The sequence below is a fragment of the Mobula birostris genome, chromosome 5 (genome assembly GCF_030028105.1).
Source record: "Mobula birostris isolate sMobBir1 chromosome 5, sMobBir1.hap1, whole genome shotgun sequence".
Classification (NCBI taxonomy): domain Eukaryota; kingdom Metazoa; phylum Chordata; class Chondrichthyes; order Myliobatiformes; family Myliobatidae; genus Mobula; species Mobula birostris.
The window spans coordinates 116,526,896-116,551,418 of NC_092374.1; the positions used below are offsets into that span (position 1 = coordinate 116,526,896).

At 41.2% G+C, this 24,523-nt stretch overlaps 1 protein-coding gene across 4 annotated transcripts in view; it reads right to left on the reverse strand.

The window, feature by feature from the left end:
- Nucleotides 1–24,523, reverse strand: part of LOC140197950 (von Willebrand factor D and EGF domain-containing protein) — a 332,457-nt gene that overhangs the window by 127,185 nt on the left and 180,749 nt on the right. For all 4 annotated transcript variants that reach the window (XM_072258606.1, XM_072258607.1, XM_072258608.1 and 1 more), the window contains 3 exons: nucleotides 21,207–21,321; nucleotides 20,090–20,340; nucleotides 281–500 (listed from right to left, as the gene is read on the reverse strand). In XM_072258606.1, coding sequence (XP_072114707.1) covers nucleotides 281–500; nucleotides 20,090–20,340; nucleotides 21,207–21,321 — 586 coding nt within the window. The remainder of the gene's footprint in view (nucleotides 1–280; nucleotides 501–20,089; nucleotides 20,341–21,206; nucleotides 21,322–24,523) is intronic.

The following is a 24,523-nucleotide window of genomic DNA, read 5'->3' on the forward strand; positions in this document are numbered from 1 at the left end:
TCAGGCAGCATCTATGGAAATGAATAAACAGTTGACATTTCAAGCCGAGACCCTTCATCAGGACTGAAAAGGAAGGGTGAAGATGTCAGAATAAAACAGTAGGGGGGAACAAGGTCATGCAATGTTGTAGCAATGCTGTAATCATGATAATTCCAAAGGGTAAATATTCTTGTTCTGCAACACATAGAGCTAAAACAGGTATACAGGATCACATTTACTCTTATTTCAACTAACACTTCTACCAATAATTTTGTTTGTAAAGGTAAATATGCCTTGCTACCTGTGAGGCCCGTTGGACATCTGCATGAGTAGTTGTTGATACCATCCAGACAAGTGCCCACACCACATGGTTTTGAGTTGCATTCATCTACATTTTCTTGACAAAACTCCCCTTCAAATCCGGCAGGACACACACAGAGGTATTCACCACTGCCTGGGGGGAAATTGATATTTGTAACACATTTTCCACCATTTATGCAGCCACATGGCTTTACGGCAACCTGTAAAGGAAAATGAGAAACACGTGATTTAGCAGTGCGATGAACGAAGATCACAAATGTAAAGTGATGTTCTGTACTTACTAATATTCATATAAGAAGATTTTAAATGATTTCTGTGAATTTACTGAAGAGTGTATTTTTCTTCTCAGAGATCCCATGGCCTTAGGCTATTTTACATATTATATTACTCAAACCAAATAGAAAAGCAATTTTACAAATTCAGATCAAAAAGGTGCAAGCTTTGCTGACTATAATAATAATTAAAGCTTTATTTTCCATTTTACAACTAATTAACTCTATTCTAATCCTCTGGTACTGTTCAATTTTTACCCCCCAGGAGATCTACTCTCCACACTGCAGGATGCACAATTTCTTCTGTACAGCAAGGGGCATGTCCATTAGTCCCTCCACAAGAACCAGTAAAACAGTATGAATACAGAAAAGACTGCATGCTTAATTATGATTGGTGCTTTATCCCACATAATGAAATTAACTATTGAAATAATTGGCACCTTCAATATCAAGATATAATCTTCTTCAGAGCCAAACCATGTCAGTATAATGTAAGCTAAATCTTGCCATCCTAACCCATTTTTCCCCTTTGAAGCCAAATGACGTAAAGATAATATGTGCACTAAAACTGGAGGTTGGAGTTTTCACTCTGGATGCAATAGTTAATACTAGAACAAGATGGACAGGTTTTGAACATAATCAATGTAAAAATTGTGTTGGAATGATCAAAGGATGTGAAAGATGCTGCAGAAAAGTAAGTTTTTCTTTCACTTGGAAGCTTTTGTGTTGTCTGACTGATGCCCAGCTTCAGGATATATTATCTGATCTACAAGGAAAGAGATTCTACAGAGGGAATTTGAGCAGCTAGGGACTAAATTAAAACACAGACCAAAAAAGATATAAACCCTGGATTAGCACCTGAGCCACATACAAATTGGTAAAGAGTTAATAAGATCAGAGAGTTAAATGAGTGGCTCGAGGATTAGTGTAGAAGTAGGTTTGAATTTGTGGGACATTAGCACCAGTACTGAGGAAGGAGGGAGCTGCTCTGATGAGATGCTGAAAAGCATATAACTGGGGCTGTGGATACGGGTTTAAACTAAATAATAGGAGGGAGGAGGGTTTCAGCAGCTTGAAAAATTTAGATAAACTAAAAGGGAAGAAGAGTGCAGGAAAGGTCACTAAAGTCTCCTGAATAAAGAATAAGACCAAAAGTTTAGAAAGGAAGAAGAATTTAACTTCAGGCTAAATTGGAGACAAAATTGAAAAGAAGGGTAGTGATATGGGACTAAAGGTATTATATTTAAGACTATAATACCAGAAGACATTGGAGCACAATTAGGCCATGGAACCTGTTCCGCCTTTCGATTTTGGCTGATTTTTTATTCCTCTCAACCCCATTCTCCTGCCTTCTCCTCTTCTATGGCGTGAACGCATTCAGCATTTGAAATAAGGTAGATGATCTTGTTTTGCAAATAGAAATAGGCAGGTATGACATAGTGGGCATCACAGTCATGGTTGAAAGGAGGTCACAGCTGGAAGCTCAACATCCAAGGATACACATCATATTGAAAGGACAGGCATGCGGGTAGAGGGGGTGGAGTGAATTTGCTGGCAAAAATTAAATCAAGTCCCTAGAAAGAAGTGACATAGGATCAGAAGATAGAACCTCAAACAGTGCAGCACAGTACAGGTCTTTCAGCCCATGATGAACTGCTGTCCTTATACCCTACTCTAAGATCAATCTAGCCCTTCCCTGACACATAGCTCTCCATTGATTTCCCATCTGTCCACCTATATGTGTCTCTTAGCTGATCCTAATGTATCTGCCTCTACCACTTTTGGTAGTGTGGCCTATGTACCTACCACACTCTATGTCAAAAATTATATCTGGCATCCTGACATACTTTCCTCCAATCACCTTAAAATGATGCCAGCTCATAGATGTAGAAACCTTGTAAGTAAAGAAATTGCAAGAGTAAAAAGACTCTGATGGGAATTATTTATGGAACTCCAAATTGAAGCCAGGATGTGGGGTAGAAAAGACATCTAAAAAGGGCAATGTTACGATGGTCATGGGCGATTTCAATATCAAGGTGAATTTGAAAAACCAAGTTGGTACTGGATACCGAGACAAGGAATTTGTAAAATATCTACAAGATGGCATGTTAGACCAGCTTTTGGTTGAAAAGGCAATTCTGGATTGGGTGTTGTGTTATGAACCAGATTTGATAGAGGGCTTAAGGCAAAGGAATTCTTAGGAGGCAGTGATCACAACAGGACAGAAGTCACCCTGCAGTTTGAGAGGGAGAGCTAAAACTAGATGCATTGGTATTACAACTGAGTACAGAGAAGTGAGAGAGGAGCTGGCCAAAGTTGACTGGAAGAGGACACAAGGAGGGATGCCAGTAGAGCAACAATGGCTAGGGTTTTTGGGAGTAACTTGGAAGGCACAGGATCAGTTCAACCCAAAGAAGAACAGAAACTGTAAAGGATGGATGAGGCCACTGTAACTGACAAGGAAAGTCAAAGACAACATAAAAGCATAAGAGTGGACACACAATAGAGAAAGACAGTGGGAAGTTAGAGGATTGGGAAGTTTTTAAAAATCAACAAAATGCAATTAAAAAAGAAATAAGGGGAGAAAAGAGGAGGTATTCTGATATATAGAGTATAAGAGAGGAAAGGCAGTAAATCACACCACTGGAAGTGATGCAGGAGACGTAGTAAAGGGGAAGAAAGAAATGATAGATGAACTCAGTAAGTATTTAGTGTCAGTCATCACTGTGGAAGACACCAGCAACGTGCCAGGAATCTGACAGTGTCAAATGGAAGAGGTGAGTGTAGCTGCCATTTCTAAGAAGGTGCTAGGGAAGTTGAAAGGTCTGAAGCTAGATAGGTCACTTGAACCAGATGTACTGCACCCCATTGTTCTTAAAGTGTTAGCTAAAGAGATTGTGGAGGCATTATTAGAGATCATTCAAGAATCACTAGATTCTGGCATGGTTCCAGAGGACTGGAAAATTGTAAATGCTACTGAACTCTTTAAGAAGGGAGAGAGGCAGAAGACAGGAAATTACAGGGCAGTTAGCCTGACTTCATCAGTCGGCAGGATGTTAGATTCCATTATTAAGAATAAGGCTTTGGGGAACAGAATAAAATAGGCAGTGGCTGTCAGCGACTAGTGGTGTTCCGCAGGGGTCAGTGTTGGATCTGCTACTTTTCATATTGTTTGTCAATGATCTGGATAATGTAATTGATGATTTTGTGATTAAGTTTGTGGATTATACAAAGATAGGAGGAGGGGAAAGTAGTGTTGAAGAGGAAGGAAGACTGCAAAAGGACGGACAGATTCAGAGAATGAGCAAAGAAGTGGCAGATGGAATGCAGTCTAATGAAGTTTATGGTCATGCATTTTGGTAGAGGGAATAAAGGCACAGATGATTTTCTAAATGGGGAGTGAATTCAGAAATCAGAGGTACAGAGATACTTGGGAGTCCTATTGTAGGTTTCCCAAAAGGTTAACTTGCATGTTGGGTCGGTAGTAAGGCAGGAAAATGCAATGTTGCAATCATTTCAAGAGGACGAGGATATAAAAGCAAGGACGTAATGCTGAGGCTTTATAAGGCATTTAGTCAGACCGCATCTGGAGTACTGTGAGCAGTTTTAGGCCACTTATCTGAGAAAAGATGTGTTGGCATTGGAGTAGGTCCAGAGGAGGTTCGCCAAAGTGATCTCAGGAATGAAAGGGAAGCATTCAGTGGCTCTGAGCTACACTCGCTGGAGTTTAGAAGAATGATGGGGTTTTCATTAACACCTAGTGAATATTGATATTTGTAGGCAGAATGGAATTGGAGAGAATGTTTCCAATACTATAGTTGGAGTGGTTAGAACCACTGGCCACAGCCCTCAGAATATAACGAAGTCCCTTTAGAAAGAAGCTGAGGAGGAATACCTTCAGACAGAAGGTGGTGAACCTGTGGAATTAATTGGCACAGATGACTGTGAGGGCAAGTCATTGGGTATATTTAAAGCTAAGTTTGATAGGTTCTTGATTAGTAAGAGTGTCAAAGGCTATGGGAGAAGGCAGAAGAATGGAGTTGAGAGGTAAAATAAATCAGGCAGAACAGACTCAATGGGCTGAATGGCTTCCTTCTGCCCTGTCTTATGGTCACATAGTCCTTTAAAATTCTCTTATTACTGTTCTTCGGATTTAATTTTTAGAGCTTCTTTAAACTATTAGAACTGGAAAATTGGTTGAACAAGCATGAAATTTCAAAAGCTTTATTGTAACAAATAGATTTGAGATGCGCTAAAAGCAATTTGGATTAAAGTGCCGTGATCATTCATCAAAATGTGCTGAATTACATTGAAATATACAATGTGACCTTGTGGAAACTGAAGATAGAGAAACTGTTTTCAAGTTCAGCCTTCAGAGAGGCATTAAGTAATCAGTTCATCAGTGACAGATGCACCTGAACTAGAGGGGAACCAATATCCTGGGAGGGAGGTTTGCTAATGCAAATGGGGAGGGTTTAAACTAGATGTGCAGTGGGGTGGGAATCGAAATGAAGAGGGTAGCTGGCGCACAAGTAGTGACAGCTTGTAGGGAGCTTATGAGGAAGGATATAAGCAGATGATACAGCAAAGAAGCATTCAGCCAGATGGTTTGAGATGTGTCTATTTTAACGCAAGGTGTATCATAAGCAAGATGGATGAACTTAGATCATGGATCAATACGTGGAACTATGCTGATGTGGCCATTACATAGACTTGGATGACTCAGGGGCAGGAATGGTTGCTGAGTGAGCTGGGCTTTAGATGTTCCAGAAGGGAGGGAGGCAAATGAGATCCAAGAGTGGAACTGCTAATCAGGGACAGTATCACAGCTGCAGAAAAGGAGGAAGTCATAGAGGGATAGTCTACTGAGTCATTGTGGGTGGAAGCCGGAAACAGGAAAGGGGGCTATAACTCTACTGGGTGTTCTTTATAGACCCCCCAAAGTAACAGAGATATCGAGAAGCAGATAGGGAGGCATACTCTGGAACAGGGCAATAATAATAGGGTTGTTGTGATGGGTGATTTTAAGTTTCCTAATAATGACTGGCAGCATGTCCTTAGACCAAGGAGTTCAGATGGGGTGGAGTTTGTTAGGTGTGTTCAGGAAGATTTTTTGATGCAATATGTAGATAAGCCAACTAGAGGAGAGGCAGTACTTGATCTGATATTGGGAAGTGAACCTGGTCATGTGTCAGATTCTTCAGTGGGAGAGCATTTTGGAGTTAGTGATCACAACTCAGTTTCCTTTACCATAGCGCTAGACAGGGATAGGAGCAGACAATTTGGGAAAACATTTAATTGGAGTAGGGGGAAATATGATGCTATTAGGCAGGAACTTGGGAGCATAAATTGGGAGAAGATATTGTCAGGGAAATGCATGGTAGAAATAGGGAAAATGTTCAGGGAACATTTGCATGGTGTTCTGTATAAGTATGTTCCATTGATGCAGGGAAAGGATGATTGGGTAGAAGAACAATGGTGTACAAAGGATGAAGAAAAGGTTATGAAAGGTTCAAGAAACTAGATACTGTTCGAGCTCTAGAAAATTACAAGGGTGCCAGGAAGGAGCTCAAGAATGAAATTAGGAGAGCTAGAAGGGCCCATGAGAAGGCCTTGGTGGGCAGGATTAATAAAAACCCCAAGGCATTCTACAAGTATGTGAAGAGCAAGAGGATAAGCGATATGAGAATAGGACCAGTTAGGAGCAAGAGTGGGAACATGTGCACAGAGTTGGAGGAGTTAGCAGAGATATTTAATGAATACTTAGCTTCAGTATTCACCAGGAAAAAGGGCCTTGGCAATTATGGGGATGACTTACAGCAGACTGAATCGCTTGAGTGTATAGACATTAAGAAAGAGGATGTGCTGGAGGTTTTGAAAAGTATTAAGTTAGATAGGTCACTGTGACTGGACGAGATATACCCCAGGCTACTGTGGGAAGTGAGGGAGAAGATTGCTGAACCTATAGCGATGATCCTTTGCTTCATCAATAGGGACAGGAGAGGTACCAGAGGATTGGAAGATTGCAAACGTTGTTCCCTTGTTCAAGAAAGGAGTAAAGATAACCAGGAAATTATAGACCAGCGGGCCTTATTTCAGTGGTGGGCAAGTTGTTGGAGAAGATCTTGACAGGTAGGATTTATGAGCATTTGGAGAAACATAATCTGATTAGGGATAGTCAGCATGGCTTTGGCAAGGGCAGGTCATCACTTTAAACCTTGATTGAATTCTTTGAGGATGTAACAAAACATATCGATGAAGGTAGAGCAATAGATGTAGTGTATATGGATTTCAGTAAGGCATTTGATAAGGTTCTGCATGTGATGCATATTCAGAAAGTAATGAGGCATGGGATCCAAGGAGACCTTGCTTTGTGGATCCAGAATTGGCTTGCCCACAGAAGGCTGTAGATGGTTCATATTCTGCATGGAGGTTGGTGACCAGTGTGTTCCGCAAGGATCTGTTCTCGGACCCCTCCTCTTTGTGATTTTTATAAATGGCCTGGATGAGGAAGTAGAAGGGTGGGTTAGTAAGTTTGCTGATGACACAAAAGTTGGGGGTGTTGTGGCTGGCCTGGAGGGTTGTCAGAGGTTACAGCGCGACACTGATAAGATGTAGAACTGGGCTGAGAAGTGGCAGATAGAGTTCAACCCAGATAAGTGTAAAGTAGGTCAAATTTGAAGACAGAATATCATATTAATAATAAGACTCTTGGCAGTGTGGAGGATCAGCAAGATCTTGGGGTCCGTGTTCATAAGACACTCAAAACTTCTGCGCAGGTTGACAGCGTTGTTAAGGAGGCGTATGGTGTGTTGGCCTTCATCAACCATGGGATTCAGTTCAACAGCCGTGAGGTAATGTTACAACTATATAAGACCTTAGTTAGACCTCACTTGGAGTACTGTGTTCAGCTCTGGTCACCTCATTACAGGAAGGATGTGAATACTATAGAGAGAGTGCAGAGGAGATTTACAAGGGTGTTGCCTGTATTGGTGAGCATGCATTATGAGAATAGGTTGAGTGAACTTGCCCTTTTCTCCTTGGAGCGACTGAGGATGAGAGGTGACCCAAAAGAGGTGGATAAGATGATGAGAGGCATTGATCACATGGATAGTCAGAGGCTTTTTCCCAGTGCTCAAATGACACATACGAGGGGGCATAGTTTTAAGGTGCTTGGAAGTAGGTACAGAGGGAATGTCAGGGGTAAGTTTTCATATAGAGAGTGGTGAGTGTGTAGAATGCACAGCCTGCGAAGGTGGTAGAGGCAGATACAACAGGGTCTTTTAAGAGACTCTTAGATAGGAACATAGAGCTTAGAAAAATAGAGGGCTATACAGTAGGAAAATTCTAGGCAGTTTCTAGAGTAGGTTACATGGTCAGCACAACATTGTCGGCCGAAGGGCCCGTAATGTGCTGTAGATTTCTATGTTTCTTTCAGAACTTCATTTCTTTTTCTTATTATCTTTATATTATTAACAATCAAGTTTTGGCCAAATGGTTATGGATAAGTTCATTGTTCATTGCAGGGATCACCCTGACACTCTCCTTTGTTACCATTACCTAAACTGAACACAGCCTATATTTTTTATTCATATGCCAAATGTATTATTGATTACCAAAACACCAAATCAGGTATTTACACTTATTTTTCAGCTCTCAATTTAGAATCAGAATCAGAATCAGGTTTAATATCACCAGCATACCTGGTGAAATTTGTTAACTTGGCAGCAGTAATACAATACAATACATGATAAGAGAGAAAAGAACTGAATTACAGTATGAATAAATGTTAAATTAAATAAATAGTAAAAAAAAATTAAAAGTAGTGAGGTAGTGTTCATGGGTTCAATGTCCAATCAGAAATTCGGATGGCAGAGGGGAAGAAGTTGGTCCTGAATCATTAAGTGTGTGCCTTGGGGGGGGGGGGGGGGGGGGGGCGTCACGTGATGATGTGGAATTGAGACGTGTAATTCCAGCTCTCCTGTAAAAACTCAGCAAAGTACCGTTTAAACAAAGTAAAGTTAATAAATACTTTCCGAAAACTACTTATAAACTTTGTAAGACAACAGTACGATATGCCTTGTAAACCGCAACAGAAGAAGTCTGTTGTTGCGAAGTCGCTGCAAGATGGGAAGAAAAAAGGGCCTACTGTAGCGATGGAGCCTCGGATTCAGGTTGGATCTCCTTCGGAGGAGACGCATTTTATGTTTGGCATAGAAGAATAGGGAGCAATGGCGGCGGTAGCAGTCGCTCGGAAGATGCCGGAAATGCGCATGCGCAAAGCAGTACGCATGCGCAAATCGACACAATTTAAACTACAAGAACTGACGGCCACTGCAACTGAAAGTGACTCAAAGTCAGAATTGGATTCCGTAGAGAACACAGATGAAGAAGAGGAGGAAGAACTGGAAGAGACTGGAAGTAAAGGAGACGACAGAGACATAAGAGAGGCTTTATTGCAATGAACGGCTGAACTAAGAAAATTAAGAACAGAGCTTAGAGACGTGAAGATGTGCTATGATAAAGCTATGAAAAGACAGGATAAAATGGATAAGAAACTTCAGAAGATGGAAAGAACAATGGAGCATATTAACGACAGAGTGGAAAAAACAGAAAATGATGTGATTGTCTGGAACACGGAAAGAAATCGACTCTTGGAGAAAGTGGACGTGTTGGAAAATTTTAGTAGACGTAATAATATTAAAATTGTTGGTCTTAAAGAAGGTATAGAGGGAGATAATCCAATAGGGTTTTTTTCAAAAATGGATCCCGAAAACCTTGCAAATGAAAGAGGAAGACCGATCAATTGAAATTGAGCGGGTACATAGAGCTCTAAGACCAAAACCACAAGATGACCAATATCCATGATCAATTTTAATAAAATTCTTAAGATTTCAAGACAAAGAAAGGATTCTACAGGCGGCTGTCCAAGCTGCCAAGAAGAGAAAAGGGCCACTGGTGATAGAAGGGAAGAAAATATTTTCTACCCTGATATAAGTTATGAACTTTTGAAGAGAAGGAAGAAATTTAATCCAGTGAAAAAAGCGCTATGAGATCACGGTTATCAATTTATATTGCGTTATCCTGCAACGTTGAAGATTTTTTTGGCTGGTGGAGAAAAATGATTTTTTGACGATTACCGGAAAGCGGAGGAGTTTGTGCGAGATTCTTTGAATATTCACCAGATACAAGAACAAACCTAGGGGAGCGAGATGGATTAAAGATGAAGACTGGATCAAGGATTAGGCCTGTTGGATCTTTAGGCGGACGAATATATAAATATATTATTAATTATATGAGGGAGGGGAAGAAAGGTTAACATTTGAGGAATATTAGCTGGGAATAATGATATTAATTTTTCTTATATATATACAATTTTTTGTTACGGGGAGCTGGAAGAAACGCTGACCAATCGCTACGTTATTCATGTGTGCAAACATGGCAATAGCCACAACCTGCACAATGGAGGGGGGTAGTGTTGTGTACCTTTTCAGTCACAACATTAGTGGGGGGGTATTTTTTTTTCTTTTTTTTGTATCTTATCTATCTTTTTTTTATTTTTGCCTGGATGATTGGGAGGGAAACACATAGCAACATGGTGAAGTTCAAGAGATTCCCCAGGGAACTATGAGAATTGAGAAGCTAAGTAATGTTTTAGATTTTAAGAGATAAATATGAAACTTTTTTGAATATTTGGAACCCTTATTTACAGTTCCGATGATAAAGATCTTGGTTCCTTGGGGAAAGTAACAAATATATATTAAATTTATTTTTAATCCCATGGAGCATGTGCAAACCTTCCAATACTCAGGTGGTTCCTTTTTTTCTTCTTTTTTTAGGTAGGAGTATATATCGGGAGGGGGGGGAGTGTTAAGGGGAGGAGGGAGGGTAGTTATCATTTTCCCATGTATTTACTTTGAAAACTCAATAAAAATTATATATATATAAAAAAGTGTGTGCCTTCAGGCTCCTGTACATCGTTCCTGAAGGTAGCAATGAGAAGGGGACATGACCTATGTGATGGGGGTCCTTAATGATGGATCCGCCTTTTTGTGACACCATTCCTTGAAAATGTCCAGGATACTATAAAGACTAATACCCATGATTGAGCTGACTAATTTTACAACTCTCTGCAGCTTACTTCGATCCTGTGCAGTAGCCCTCCCCTCCCCCCATACCAGATGGAATGCTTTTCATGGTACATCTGTAGAAATTTGTGAGGGCTTTTGGTGACATACCAAATCTCTTCAAACTCCTCTAACTTCCAGCTTCCTGTTAAAGTTTATTAGTAATTACACAACCCATCTGATATACAACAAGTACTTCTGAGATTTTGACCCAGTGCTGGGAAAGGGTCATCAATACACTTCAAAGTCAGGATAGTGTTCGACTTGCAGTGGAACATGTTACTGGCAATTCTTAGTACATATGAAGACGATTAACATTGGTGACCATGTGCTTCTTCACAGAGTCCTGTTCAAAACATCTTCCATCGTTTTGTTGGTGACTGAGCACAGAATGATGGGGCATTGGCCAGTCTTAGTGGAGTCACCCTTTTTTTTTCTTCTTATGGTCAGGTGCACCTGGGCAATTGGTTCATCGGCTAAGGAAAAGTAGTCAATGAGAGCAGCAAGAAGCTTCCTCGCTTATATTTGACGGAATGCCATGTGGTTTCATGAGGATTGGAGATAATGCTGAAGAATTACATTACCTTTGATTGGTTTGTCCTGCTAATGGGAACACAACTCAGATATCAGACTTAAAGTGTTTGTAATTTTGACTTGTGCTAGGTTGCTGCTTTGTTTATCAGTACAACTGGTGTTCTAATTTCAGATGAACAGGCACAGATGGTTGTAGCAGATGGTGGTATCGTAAATTTGGCCTTGTCAACAGAGCTTGGTATTTTCAAATCCAAATCTAGATCACCCTTGGGTGGTCTGCTTGATTTCATTCTCACATGATGCAGTTTGATGCAACAAACTGAATTGCTGGACTATTTCAGAGAACAATTATGAAACAAGAATATCAGTTTTGGTTTGAAATCACATTTACCCCAAGCTGAATAATATTATGAAGAACATCAGAGAATCAGATGGGTTTTACAGCAATTACCAATAGGTTCATGACTATCACTATTGGTATCAGCTTTTTATTCCATAATATTTAATTAACATAAATTTACAGTGACCATGATTGAATATTAACATTCATCTCCAGGCTACTAACTCATTATAATGCTGTATAATTGCTAAACAACTGCTCCCTATAAGTATATGTTCCTATATGATATCTCCAATGTTCAAACAAACCTAAGTAAGCCAAATCAAAAAAAACCTCCCATGAAAAATATTAACATAAAGAGCAACACATTCAGCAAAGGATTGGCAGGTTCAGGTTTTTGTGGAAGTAAAACAACTGTGTAACCTTAAGACATTCTGCCTGAAAAGGTCATAATGACCTGCCTCATGTTCTAACACCTAGAAGTTACATCAACCACAATGATGTGCTTCAAGAGGTTGGTTATGTTGCAAATAAACTCTTGCCTCAGAGATGACATAGATCTGCTCCAATTTATGTACCACCACAAAAGGTAAACAGCAGATGCAATTTTTCTGGTTCTTCACTCTGCTCTGGAGAACAAGAACTCACACATCAGGCTGCTGTCATCAACCACAGCTCGTGGCTCAACATAATAATCTCATCTAAATTCATCAGCAAACTTCAAGACCTGTGTCTCTGTAACTCCCTTCACAACTGGAAACTCAACTTCCTCATCAGCAAAGCTCAATTGATGAATAATGGTTACAACACACCTTCCTCACTGACCATCAACAACAAAGGGGCACCTCAGGACTGTGTGCTTATTTGCTCATTCTGCTCTCTGCACACATGTCCATGTATGTTCTGCAGGACCAGCCAAAGCTGTTTCTGTCCTTTTTAAGCAAATTTTTTACCAACGCAAGACCCAGCTGGACATTAAGAACTTTAAGTACTGCAGGCCTACCCATCAGCGACTTGCTCATTGGCGGCGGAAATGAAGGAGCTGGACTTGGTGTGGACGCACTGTTGTCTGCGTCAGAGGCATCGGAGGAGTTGGTGCCTGACGGTGGTGCGCAGTTTTAACAAGCGAGTGATTGTCTTAGTTGCTTTTCTTGTGATCGCAAGACCCTGTTGGACATTGTGGACTGCTGCATGTCCGATTCACTGGTTTATTGGTGGACAGCAGGGGAGCGGCATGGCCTTGGTCATAGCAAGGACTAGGCCTCAAATCACAGTGTTGACTGTTCACTGCTGCCCAGGAGAGAGGCACTGGAGTCTGTGCACTCCACCAGAGGTGCTGTGTGTTGTGTGGCGTGGCGTCCAAGCGGGAGTCGGTGCTGCCTCCAGTAATCACTCAGCAGAAGACAGGTTGTATTGTGGGTGACTACAGACTGCTGCAACATTCATGAAACTTGGGGTCTGTGTGTGACTATATTTTACTGATATCTTATATTTGTTTGCTATCTTATATATGCTCTATGTGTCTTAGGCTGTGTACGGCTGTTGGTACTATGATTTGCAAATTATCCCCAGAGTAACACTGTTTCGTTTGTCTGTATTTATGGGTATTCATGTATGGTTGAATGACAGTTAAATTTAAAATAGGAAGTACATGTGATAAGTATTTGAAGCCTAATATACTGCTGCAAGTAAGGTTTTCATCACACCTATGCATGCATGTATTTGTCCATATGAAAATACTCTTTACACAAATTGAAGGGACCACAAAGCCAGACATACAAACTTGTTACCCTCCTAACAGTGTAAACACAAGGAAATATGCAGATACAGGAAACTCAAGCAACACACACAAAATGCTGGTGGAACACAGCAGACCAGACAACATCCATAGGAAGAAGCACAGTCGACGTTTTAGGCCGAGACCCTTCGTCAGGACTAATTGAAAGAAGAGGCAGTAAGAGATTTAAAAGTGGGAGGGGGAGGAGGAGATCGGAAATGATAGGAGAAGACAGGAGGGGGAGGGATAGAGCTAGGAGCTGGAAAGTTGATTGGCAAAAGGGAGACAAGGCTGGAGAAGGGAGAGGATCATCGGATGGGAGGCCTAGGGAGAGAGAAAGGGGGAGGGGAGCACCAGGGGAAGATGGAGAGCAGGCAAGGAGTAATTGTGAGAGGGACAGAGAGAGAAAAAAGGAAAAAAAACCTAATAAATAAATAAATAAATAAATAAGGGATGGGGTGAGAATGGGAGGAGGGGTATTAACAGAAGTTCATGTCATCAGGTTGGAGGCTACCCAGACGGAATGTAAGGTGTTGTTCCTCCAACCTGAGTGAGGCTTCATCTTGACAGTAGAGGAGGCCGTGGAAAGACATATTAGAATGGGAATGGGATGTGGTGTTAAAATGTGTGGCCACTGCTTTCTGTCTCTGTCTCTGGAAACAGCTTATCTACTGATGTCTACTATAAGCCTACGGACTCTCACAGCTACCTGGACTATTCCTCTTCCCATCCTGTCTCTTGCAAAGATGCCATCCCCTTCTCGCAATTCCTCCATCTCCGCCGCATCTGCTCTCAGGATGAGGCCTTTCATTCCAGGACAAAGGAGATGTCTTCCTTTTTTAAAGAAAGAGGCTGCCCTTCCTCCACCATCAACTCTGCTCTCAAACACATCTCTCCCATTTCACGCACATCTGCTCTCACCCCATCCTCCCGCCACCTCACTAGGGATAGGTTTCTGCTTGTCCTCACCTACCACCCCACCAGCCTCTGTAACCTTCGGCACCTCCAACGGGATCCCACCACCAAGCACATCTTTCCCTCCCCCCCCCTCTGCTTTCCACAGGGGTCGTTCCCTATGCGACTCCCTTGTCCATTCATCTCCCCCATCCCTTCCCACCAATCTCCCTCCCGGCACTTATCCTTGTAAGTAGAACAAGTGCTGCACATGCCCTTACACTTCCTCCCTCGCCACCATTCAGGGCCCCAGACAGTCCTTCCTGGTGAGGCGACACTTCACCTGTGAGTCGGCTGGTGTGATACACTGCGTCTGTTTCTCCCGGTGCAGCCATCTATATATTGGTGAGACCCGACGCAGACTGGGAGACCGTTTCGCTGAACACCTACACTTTGCCCGCCAGAGAAAGCAGGATCTCCCAGTGGCCACACATTTTAATTCCACGTCCCATTCCCATTCTGATATGTCCATCCACAGCCTCCCCTACTGTCAAGATGAAACCACACTCAGGTTGGAGGAACAACACCTTATATTCCGTCTGGGTAGCCTCCAACCTGATGGCATGAACATTGATTTCTCTAACTTCCGTTAAGGCCCCTCCTCCCATTCTCACCCCATCCCTTATTTATTTATTTATTCTTTTTTTCTTTCTCTCTGTCCGTCTCACAATGACTCCTTGCCTGCTCTCCATCTTCCTCTGGCGCTCCCTCCCCCTTTCTTTCTCCCTAGACCTCCCATCCCATGATCCTCCAGCCTCGTATCCCTTTTGCCTATCACCTGTCCAGCTCTTGGCTCTATCCCTCCCCCTCCTGTCTTCTCCTATCATTTCAGATCTCCCCTCCCCCTCCCAGTTTCAAATCTCTTACTGCCTCTTCTTTCAGTTAGTCCTGATGAAGGGTCTCGGCCTGAAACGTTGACTGTGCTTCTTCTTATGGATGCTGTCTGGTCTGCTGCATTCCACCAGCATTTTGTGCGTGTTACCCTCCTAACAGATTAGGTTAAATTATAGCTAATTTAATCCAAGGTCTAGAGATCAACATAACTAAATATTTCACAGATAGTTTTATGTTTCATCATATTGCAAATTTTGTTTAAGTACACAAAAAACAAAAAAATGAACAATTTATTGGAATGAAACTCACTGGGAAATGCCAGCAGCTACATGCTGAATTTATCCCCCATGAAGTTCTTGAAATCTATACAAGCAGGAATTCCTGAACTCAGCAGTCATTTGGCTAAACTCAGCAGTCGTTTCCCTGCTGTACTTGAAAGTTGGATCCCTCTTGAAGTACAGTGGCATCGCACCAACTTCAGGCAGTCAACACTGGGCAATCCCCAGCAGTTCACTGGAATGGTTCTTACTGAATCCACATCACCTTAGACCTGACACAAGGGCAGCAAACTCATTTATTTTAATGGAGAGAAACAGCTGTGAAGGAGAAATATAAGGTAACGTATGATTTTTGAAATTAATTAAGTTTGCTCTAATGATTTTAAATATTCACAGTGGCTTAAGTGACTTAAATTAGATTTAATTTTGAATTCATTAATAATTTTAAAAAATTAATATTTCAATTGACCTTTTTTAAGATTCTGAGTGCCTCTAAATATCAAAGGGTTATTTGAAACATTCTAAGTTTTCGATTATCAAACTTGAGTGCTATTTAATTGGCTGTCAAAGTTACTTTTTCATGGAGGGAGGGGTTGTTTTTTATTTTATTCTTTTATTTAGAGATACAATGTGGAGCCGGCCCTATGCGCCACCCAGAAACACACATATTTAATCCTGGCCTGAGTACAGGACAATTTAATGACCAATTAATCTACCAACTGGTAAGTCCTTGGACTGTGGGAGGAAACTAGAGCACCCAGAGGAAACCTACGCGCATATGGAAGGACGTACAAACTTTCTTAGAACAGATATCAGAATTGAACTCCAAACTCCAATGCCCTGAACTGTAATAGCATCACACTAACCACCATGCTATGCTACAGTGGTGCCCCCTATGTTCTACATACTCTCCCTTCTACCCACCATCCCATGTGATAGTATTGCTGTGTGTATATATGTGTGTATGTGTGTGTGTGTATATATATATATATATATATACACACACACACACACACACACACACACACACACACACACAAGGAGACATCACACATCTAGAAAAAGTGGGTCTGCAATCAATGGCAAGATGAATTGGCTGATCACTTGAGTTCGATTAGGTTTAAGTTTTTCTTTCATTTAGACGCAGGTTGTAGACATCTTTGTGAAGGACTGAACTTGGTGGTCACCCTTAATTACTCTTGAAAAATTTGTAGTGAACTGCCTTATTGATTTGTAGCAATCCAGTTGCTCTCACCCATCTACCACACAGCTTTAAAACTGGCCATCTGCCCTCCACAATCTCAGTCCTCTTGCAGGGGTTTCACCCAACACATAGACCATTTCTTTGCCTTCATATTTGCTGCTGGACCCAGCAAGTAAGTGCAATGGCGAAGAAAGCACAGCAGCGTCTCTACTTCCTTAGGTGTCTGCAGAGATTCAGCACATCATCTAAAACATTGACAAACTTCTATAGATGTGTAGAAGAGAGTGTATTGACTGGCTATATCAAGGCCTGGTATGGAAACAACAATGCTTTTGAATGAAAAATCCTACAAAAGATAGTGGATTCAGTCCAGTACACCAGAGGTGAAGGCCTCCCTACCATTAAGTACATTTACATGAAACTCTGTCGTAAGAAAGCAGCATCCATCATCAAAGATCCCAATGATGTAGGCTATGGTCTCTTCTCACTGCTACCGTCAGGTAGAAAGTGCAGGTCGACCTTCACTAATCTGACTACCTGTAATCCGGTTTCTTCGATAATCTGCACTGATTTCAAATTTTCCGCACAACTGTAATTTCAAATTTTCCAGGCCACCATACGAAACTGCTGCACATTGTTTTGGTTGCGCTAGACCTGTTCATGCACTGGGGCGCTCTTGTAAGCACAGACAGCCGATTCCTGCTTGTTTTCCTGCATTTATTAATATCATTTGCATGAGGGGCGGCCGTCCGGCACCTGCCCATCTCACCCGCCAGCGGCAGGGGAGCTGGCACGCGCTGGGTCGGTCTGCCTTCTCGCACACCTGCCGGCAGTCGCTCATTGCTCTCTGGTGTTGCCCGGCCAACGCTCCGTTCTCTTCTGCCTACGACTTTGGATCAGACGTGATGACCCGCTGAATTTAAGCATATTAATAAGTGGAGGAAAAGAAACTAATGAGCATTCCCTCAGTAACTGCAAGTGCAATATAGTCTTTGGGATAACTGCAAGTCTGTGTCTTTGTTATCACTTAGCTCACACTTGAGTGCTGGTAGTGAGTGCGCTTTATTTTTTGCCAGTGGGTAGAGGGGAATTGTTGCTTGTTACCGCTTACACGCAGGAGGGAGGGGAGCGGGTGGGTGGGACTTAGGGGTTCTAACATTTAACTGTCATTCATTCTTTGGGGCACTCCTGTTTTCGTCGATGGTTGCGAAGAAAAAGCATTTCAGGATGTATATTGTATACATTTCTCTGACATTAAATGAACCTTTGAATCCTTTGATATTTTAAAGGTATGATGAGGCAGTTAGCTATTGCTTAATGTGATCCTTCTGTAATTCGGCATTTTCACTAATCTGGCACTCCTCAGGTCCCAATAGTGCCGGATTATAGAAGGTCGACCTGTACAAGAGCCTCAGGACTCGCATCACCAGGTTCAAGAACAGTTACTACTCCTCAACCATCAGGCTCTTGAATAAAAGGGGATAACTATGCTCACGTGCCCCATCGTTTGAGGTGTTTCCATAACCAATGATCTCACTTTAAGGTCTTTTTATCTCATTATCTACATGTTTTCCCTATTTTTGCTATTTATATTTGCACTGGCATAGTTTGTTGTCTTCTGTACTCTGGTTGATCTGTCGTTGATCCTGTTATAGTTACTATTCCATTGATTTGCTAAACATGCCCAGAGGAAAATGAATTTCAGGGCTGTATATAGTGACATATGTGTACTTAGATGATAATATTTACTTAGAACTTTAAGTTCCTCTAGCAGTTTGTCTGATTCAGATTCCAGCATCTACAGTCTCTTGTCCTTCTCTGATATATTTTAAATCTAGTTGGAATGGAATACAAGCCTAAAACCGCAGACCATGCTGCCCTTGTGCTCCTTGGTGACAGGGAGAGAGTTTTTGTGGTGCTTTTAAAGAGGCTTGGTGAATTGCTGCGGCAGGTAGTATATACTGGAGGCACAATATCAAGTGATAGAGGTACTGAGCCTACTACTGTCGATAGAGTGATGATAACATAGGCCATTTGTTCTGGTTCATATAAAACTCCTCACAATTATCCAAGCAAATTGAAAAAATTCTCCCACTTTCCCGATTAATGCATTGAAGGCTTTGAACATTGACTTCGGATTGACTTTATTTTCATATGTACATTGGAACATACAATGAAATGCATTGATTCTTTGTGTCTTCACAAATCAGCGAGGATTATGCTGGGCAGGCCACAAATGTCGCCATCCTTTTGGCGCTAACATAACAAGCACACAACCCACTAACATTAACCGCCATCTTTGGAATAGAGGAGGAAGAGAGGAAACCCACACAGTTCAGGTGAGAATGTACAAAGATAATCATGCAGGATATCCGATATCTGATCATTAGCAAACATCCTACTGTTGACATGGTGGAGAGAAGTTCACAGCTATAGTAGGCAAAGGTAGTGGTCCAACAATACTGCTCTAATGATGCTAGGTTCCTCTATGAAAAAGAGTACAGAGTTGATGTTTTAGGCCGAGAAGAAGCGCCTCAGCCCAAAACATCAAAAGTCTAATCTTTTCCACAGATGCTGCCTGACCTGCTGGGTTCCTCTAGCATTTTTTGGATTTCCAGTAATTTTTCATAAGTTGTTGAAAGTTTGGGAATTTTTCTTTTGATTTGACATGATACACAATGTTTTGTAGATTAGCTCAAAAAATCGTACTTCTATATATTTTAAATTTCGAAAATGAGACAGTAAAATGTGAAAGTAGTTGTTGGGGGGCGGGGGCTGAATACTTCATCAAGTCATTGTATCAAAACTGTGACTTCAGTGGAAATATACAATAGCAAAACACTTAACAGATCAAGAAGCATCAATGGCGAGAGAAAGTCAAGTTTTAGGTTGAAGGTCCATCTGAAATTTGGAAATATGAAATATTCTACTTGTATATAAAGCCACAAATCTTCAACAAATACATTTGCACAAATAGATATAAAAATGGTGAGGCAAAGGGATACACGTGGAACTCCAGTTCACAATGTCAGAATTTAATCAGTGTTTATCTGCTATTTCAATGGGTTTTCAGAAGATATACTTCCAAGTTTCTCAAGTATTTGTCATCATAATAATTTGCTGTGCTATTTCATATTCTGTATAGAATTTATTGAACAATAAACAAAAATATGCAAACAAGAGGAATTCTCCAGATGCTGGAAATTCAAGCAACACACATCAAAGTTGCTGGTGAACACAGCAAGCCAGGCAGCATCTCTAGGAAGAGGTACAGTCGGCGTTTCAGGCCGAGACCCTTCGTCAGGACTAACTGGCGAAGTCCTGATGAAGGGTCTCGGCCTGAAACGCCGACTGTACCTCTTCCTAGAGATGCTGCCTGGCCTGCTGCGTTCACCTGCAACTTTCATGTGTGTTGCTTAAACAAAAATATGCCTGACTTTTTAATTTAAGTGGAATTCATTGCACTCACCTGAACCGAATATGTGCTTTGTGCATTGCACTCATCCGAGACGGTAAAGCCAAAGCTGGCTGAATCTTGGGAATTCACTTTCCAAATCAGAAGGCCGGCAGGTGATAGGCTGACATTCTCAGGAGCAGACTCCAGTGAGAACAGCACAGCCGATCCTTCAGGATCCACTGCTGTGAACTGGTAAACAAAATTTTCACCCAAAAATGTCTGGAGCTTAGTTGGAGACTCTTGGTAAATAGGTGGCCGATTGTCTTAGTAGGAACACAAAACAAAGCCGTTAGTAATAAATTCAAATAACTCATTTACTCATTCCAATTTTTTTCTCATAAAAAATAGGAAATGAGAAGAAATTCTAATGTCCTAATGTGTGTTCTGCATTGTTATTGGCCCGAACAGCAAAAATCTGCTTTGGTCATGGACTCGTCACTACAAATTACACTTATGACCCAGTTGTTGAACAAATCTTTTCAAATTTGTGAGCTTGCCCTTCATGATAAGGAACAGAGGAAAGAGAGGGCCATTGGTCAGATGCCCGACTGGAACTTGGAGCTGGCTTGACAGGACAGAGCAGGAGAACAGGTATGAGGCTGTGAATGAAATGGGAATGCATTGTGTAATCAGTTGGTTGGGTCTTCAAAATTCATTAGGTGAAAGGTCTCTGGAGAATGTTAGTTCAGAGTCTGAGCCAATTGGAGAGTCAGGGAACTGGTGGATAGCAGTATTGGTATTTTGAGATGTGAAAGTTTAAGAATAATGGGCAAATGAGAGACTTAATGGAAATACAGCTTGATGCTTCACAACCAAAATAGCCATTAGCATTCAATCCAGGGACATGGGCTAATTTCATCCACAATGTTCCTAAACAGGCCCTACATAGAACTTCAGGTATGCCCTTGACATGGTGATCATATCACAAATGCAGGCCTATCTATATGCCAGGAAATGCATAGTGGAATATCTGAAACAATGCAAAATTAGCTAGAAATTAGTCTTTATACACTATCATACAGCAAAAAAAAACATTCATTTGTGTAGTACTGAAATATGCAGTGTTAATCAAACTGATTTATAGGTGAGACTTCCTTAATTAAATTCAAAGCTTTGAATGAAAACTTACTTTCATTAATGGACCAGGTGATCTTGGACATGTCTGGGTTGCACAGCAAACAAAGACTTGTTGGATTTGGGTCTCCTTCACTATAACAAAGTCCATTTATATTGCATGTTTTTTCCTAAGAAAAGAAATCCATCACATCTGATTCAAAAAGGGACATTGAAAAATACACTTCAACATTTGATTAAGGTTAAAACAATTGATAATTGTAATATTAAATTATATTACTAAAATAATACTATTACTAATTAAAATCTATCAAATGTATTAAGGGGAAAATTCATTACTGGATACTAGCATTACACTTAACTAAAGGTGACAGCTAGCTGGAGGCCGATAGTCTAACCTGCTTTTATGCAAGTGACTGAAGATTCATTTTTCCTTGATCCAATCATGTATATAAATTTATGCTCGTTGTGTCAATCTTCTCCAGGGAATAAGGCTTTTCTTGTAAATTTAATGACTGCAAGGATTTGCAGTGTACAGAATGCAGTTCAATCCATCACTGACCCAGCCTCCCTTTCATTGATTCTGCCTATACTTCTCTCAGTCTCGGAGATAGCAACCAACACAATCAAGGACTGCACCAACCCCAGATATTCTCTCTTCCCCCCTCAACTATCAGGCAGAAGGTACAACAGCCTGAAGAAACATATCACTAGACTGAAGGAGGGCTTCTACCCAACTATTAACAGATACTTGACCATGCCTCTAATATGCTAAAAAAAAAAGATCTCTTCAATCTATCTCACCAAGGCCTGTGCATTTCAGTTTGATTACCTACATTGCACTTTTCTGTAATTGAAACTAGATTCTGCATTTTCTTTGTACTTCCTCAAGTTACTTATATCGGGCATGATATGCCTGGACGGAACTGATTAAAGTCTGTCACAAGCATTATGACTCATCAGGCCGATGCTTATGCCGGTTTCCGTGGCGTGGATTTAAATGTTGAAATCGAACCCGCATCCACCACTTCTGCTGGCAGCTCATTCCACACTCTCACACTCTCTGAGTGAAGAAGATCCCCTTCACATTCCCTTAAGCATTTCACCTTTCACCCTCCAGTCTAGTCTCACCCAACCTCAGAGGAGAAAGCCTGCTTGCATTTACCCTCTCTAGGTATCTTTACCCTCTCTTTGTATACCTCTATCAAATCTCCTCTCATTCTCCTATGTTCCAGGGGATAATATCCTAACCCATTCAACCATTTCGTATAACTCAGGTCCTCAAGTCCAAGCAACGTCCTTGTAAATTTCTGCATTCTTTCAATCTTATTGATACCTTTACTTTTTTTTGTGTGTGCCATACACTGCCAGAGCCTCGGCGACCACTCTTTCAAGCGGTTGCCTTGGAGGAAAGATTCTGTGAGTGGTCCCCCATGCCCTTCTCACAGCGCAGATTTTTTCTTTTACGAGGCCGAGCTGCGAGCTCGACACTCAACCCGGCACGGATGGAAGCATGCCTGGGAGCGGCCCGACTGGGTTCGAACTGGGGATCTTTCTCTCCGGAGTCCGGCGCTGATGTTACTGTGCCACCAGCTGGCCGATAGCTTTACTACTGGCACATAAGACTCCAGGTAGGTTTCACCAATGTCTTATACAACTTTACATAACATCCCAACTGCTGTAGTGAACACTTTGATTTATGAAGTCCAATGTGCCAAAAGCTCTCTTTATGATCCTCTCTACCTGTGACATCACCTTTAAGGAATTACAGATCTGTATTCCCAGATACCTCTGTTCTACCACACTTGTCACGGCCCTCCCACTCACCGTGTAAGTCCTATGCTAGTTTGTCCTCCCGAAGTGCAACACCTCACACTTTCCGTATTAAATACCAATTGCCATTTTTCAGCCATTTTTTTCAACAGGTCCTGTTCTGCTGTATTTCACGACCAGTGACAAACACTACATTTATTTTATTGATGTAGCTCCTGATCTTTCTTGATGTAGTCATTCCAGTGTACATATAATTAACTCCTTGAAACTAAGTGAACTGTATCATTTGTTCATGAGGTATCTGATCATTAAAACATAAGACAAAAGAGATCCAAGTTCATTGGTTCATATCCATTGGTTATCATTTTGTCAGACACCAATAATTATATATTTATTAACCTACATGTAAAATGTAGCCCTTGCAGTACTAAATGCGAAACTAGGGCGAACAATACTACATTCAGCCCTGCTTCACAGATGCTGGAATAGGGCAGCATGGTAAGCATAGTGATTAGCACAGTGTTTTACAGTACAGGCGACCTGGGTTCAACTCCCTCCGCTGCCTGTAAGGAGTTTGTCCGTTCAACCACATGGGTTTCCAGGTGTTCCAGTTCCCTCCCACAGCCCAAAGACGTACAGGTTGGTAGGTTAGCTGGTCATTGTAAATTGTCCCATGATTAGGCTAGGATTAAATCCAGGGGTTGCTGGGTGGCACGGCTCAAAGGGCTGGAAGGGTCTATTCCACTCTGTATCTCAATAAACAAATAAATAAGACAATGGCATGGACATGATAAACATCCTGAAAGTGACACTTAATTAGAGGAGACTTGTGATGGGCCTCAGTCATTGTCTGATAAAATGCCCTAAAAGGAAAGGCAGAGGGAAGTTTGAGCTAGCTGAGATTAAGTGGCTAAACATAAGAACAGATGCCAGATTTTGTTAGGTTAGCCAAGTGGAAATAAAAGCAGGTCAAAAGTGTCATGCCTTCTGTCAAGTCAAAAATCACACCACTTCTGTCACAGAACAGAAACTGGCAAACATCAAAATCATAACATGCGTGGACTTGTTCCTATAGCAAATTGACAGTTAAGTATTTAATTCTTACTGATTGTTTAATAAAAGTGACAAAGTTAACATTTTTAAGAAATCCTGGATGATTTAAATGAAACAATTTTAAAAATTTATGTTGGATTATATAGTCCTGACTTCCTTCTGAGGTAGTTAGAAGCAAATCAGGCAGTTCATTAAACTAATTCTTTCAGCATGGACACATCTCAATATAATAAAGAATTCCAAAATTCTCACATGAAATCAATTAACAGTATTTGAATATTTTAAGTTTTATTTCTCAAGTGTCCCTATTCAAGTCTATTGAGCATTGCTAAGTATTTTTAATCAACCAGGTTCATACCAGCATCCACCACCTGCTTATTTCCACACATGCTTCCTCCTAAGAACTTCCACCCCTCTTTCTGTCACAGTTCAAGTTATACTAACCCAGTACAACCAACTTAATTCCCTACTTTTGCTTCCTTACCTCTGCCAATATTCATCTATTCCTAAACAATTCCAACATTTTTTTTAATTGTGCCTTCTTCT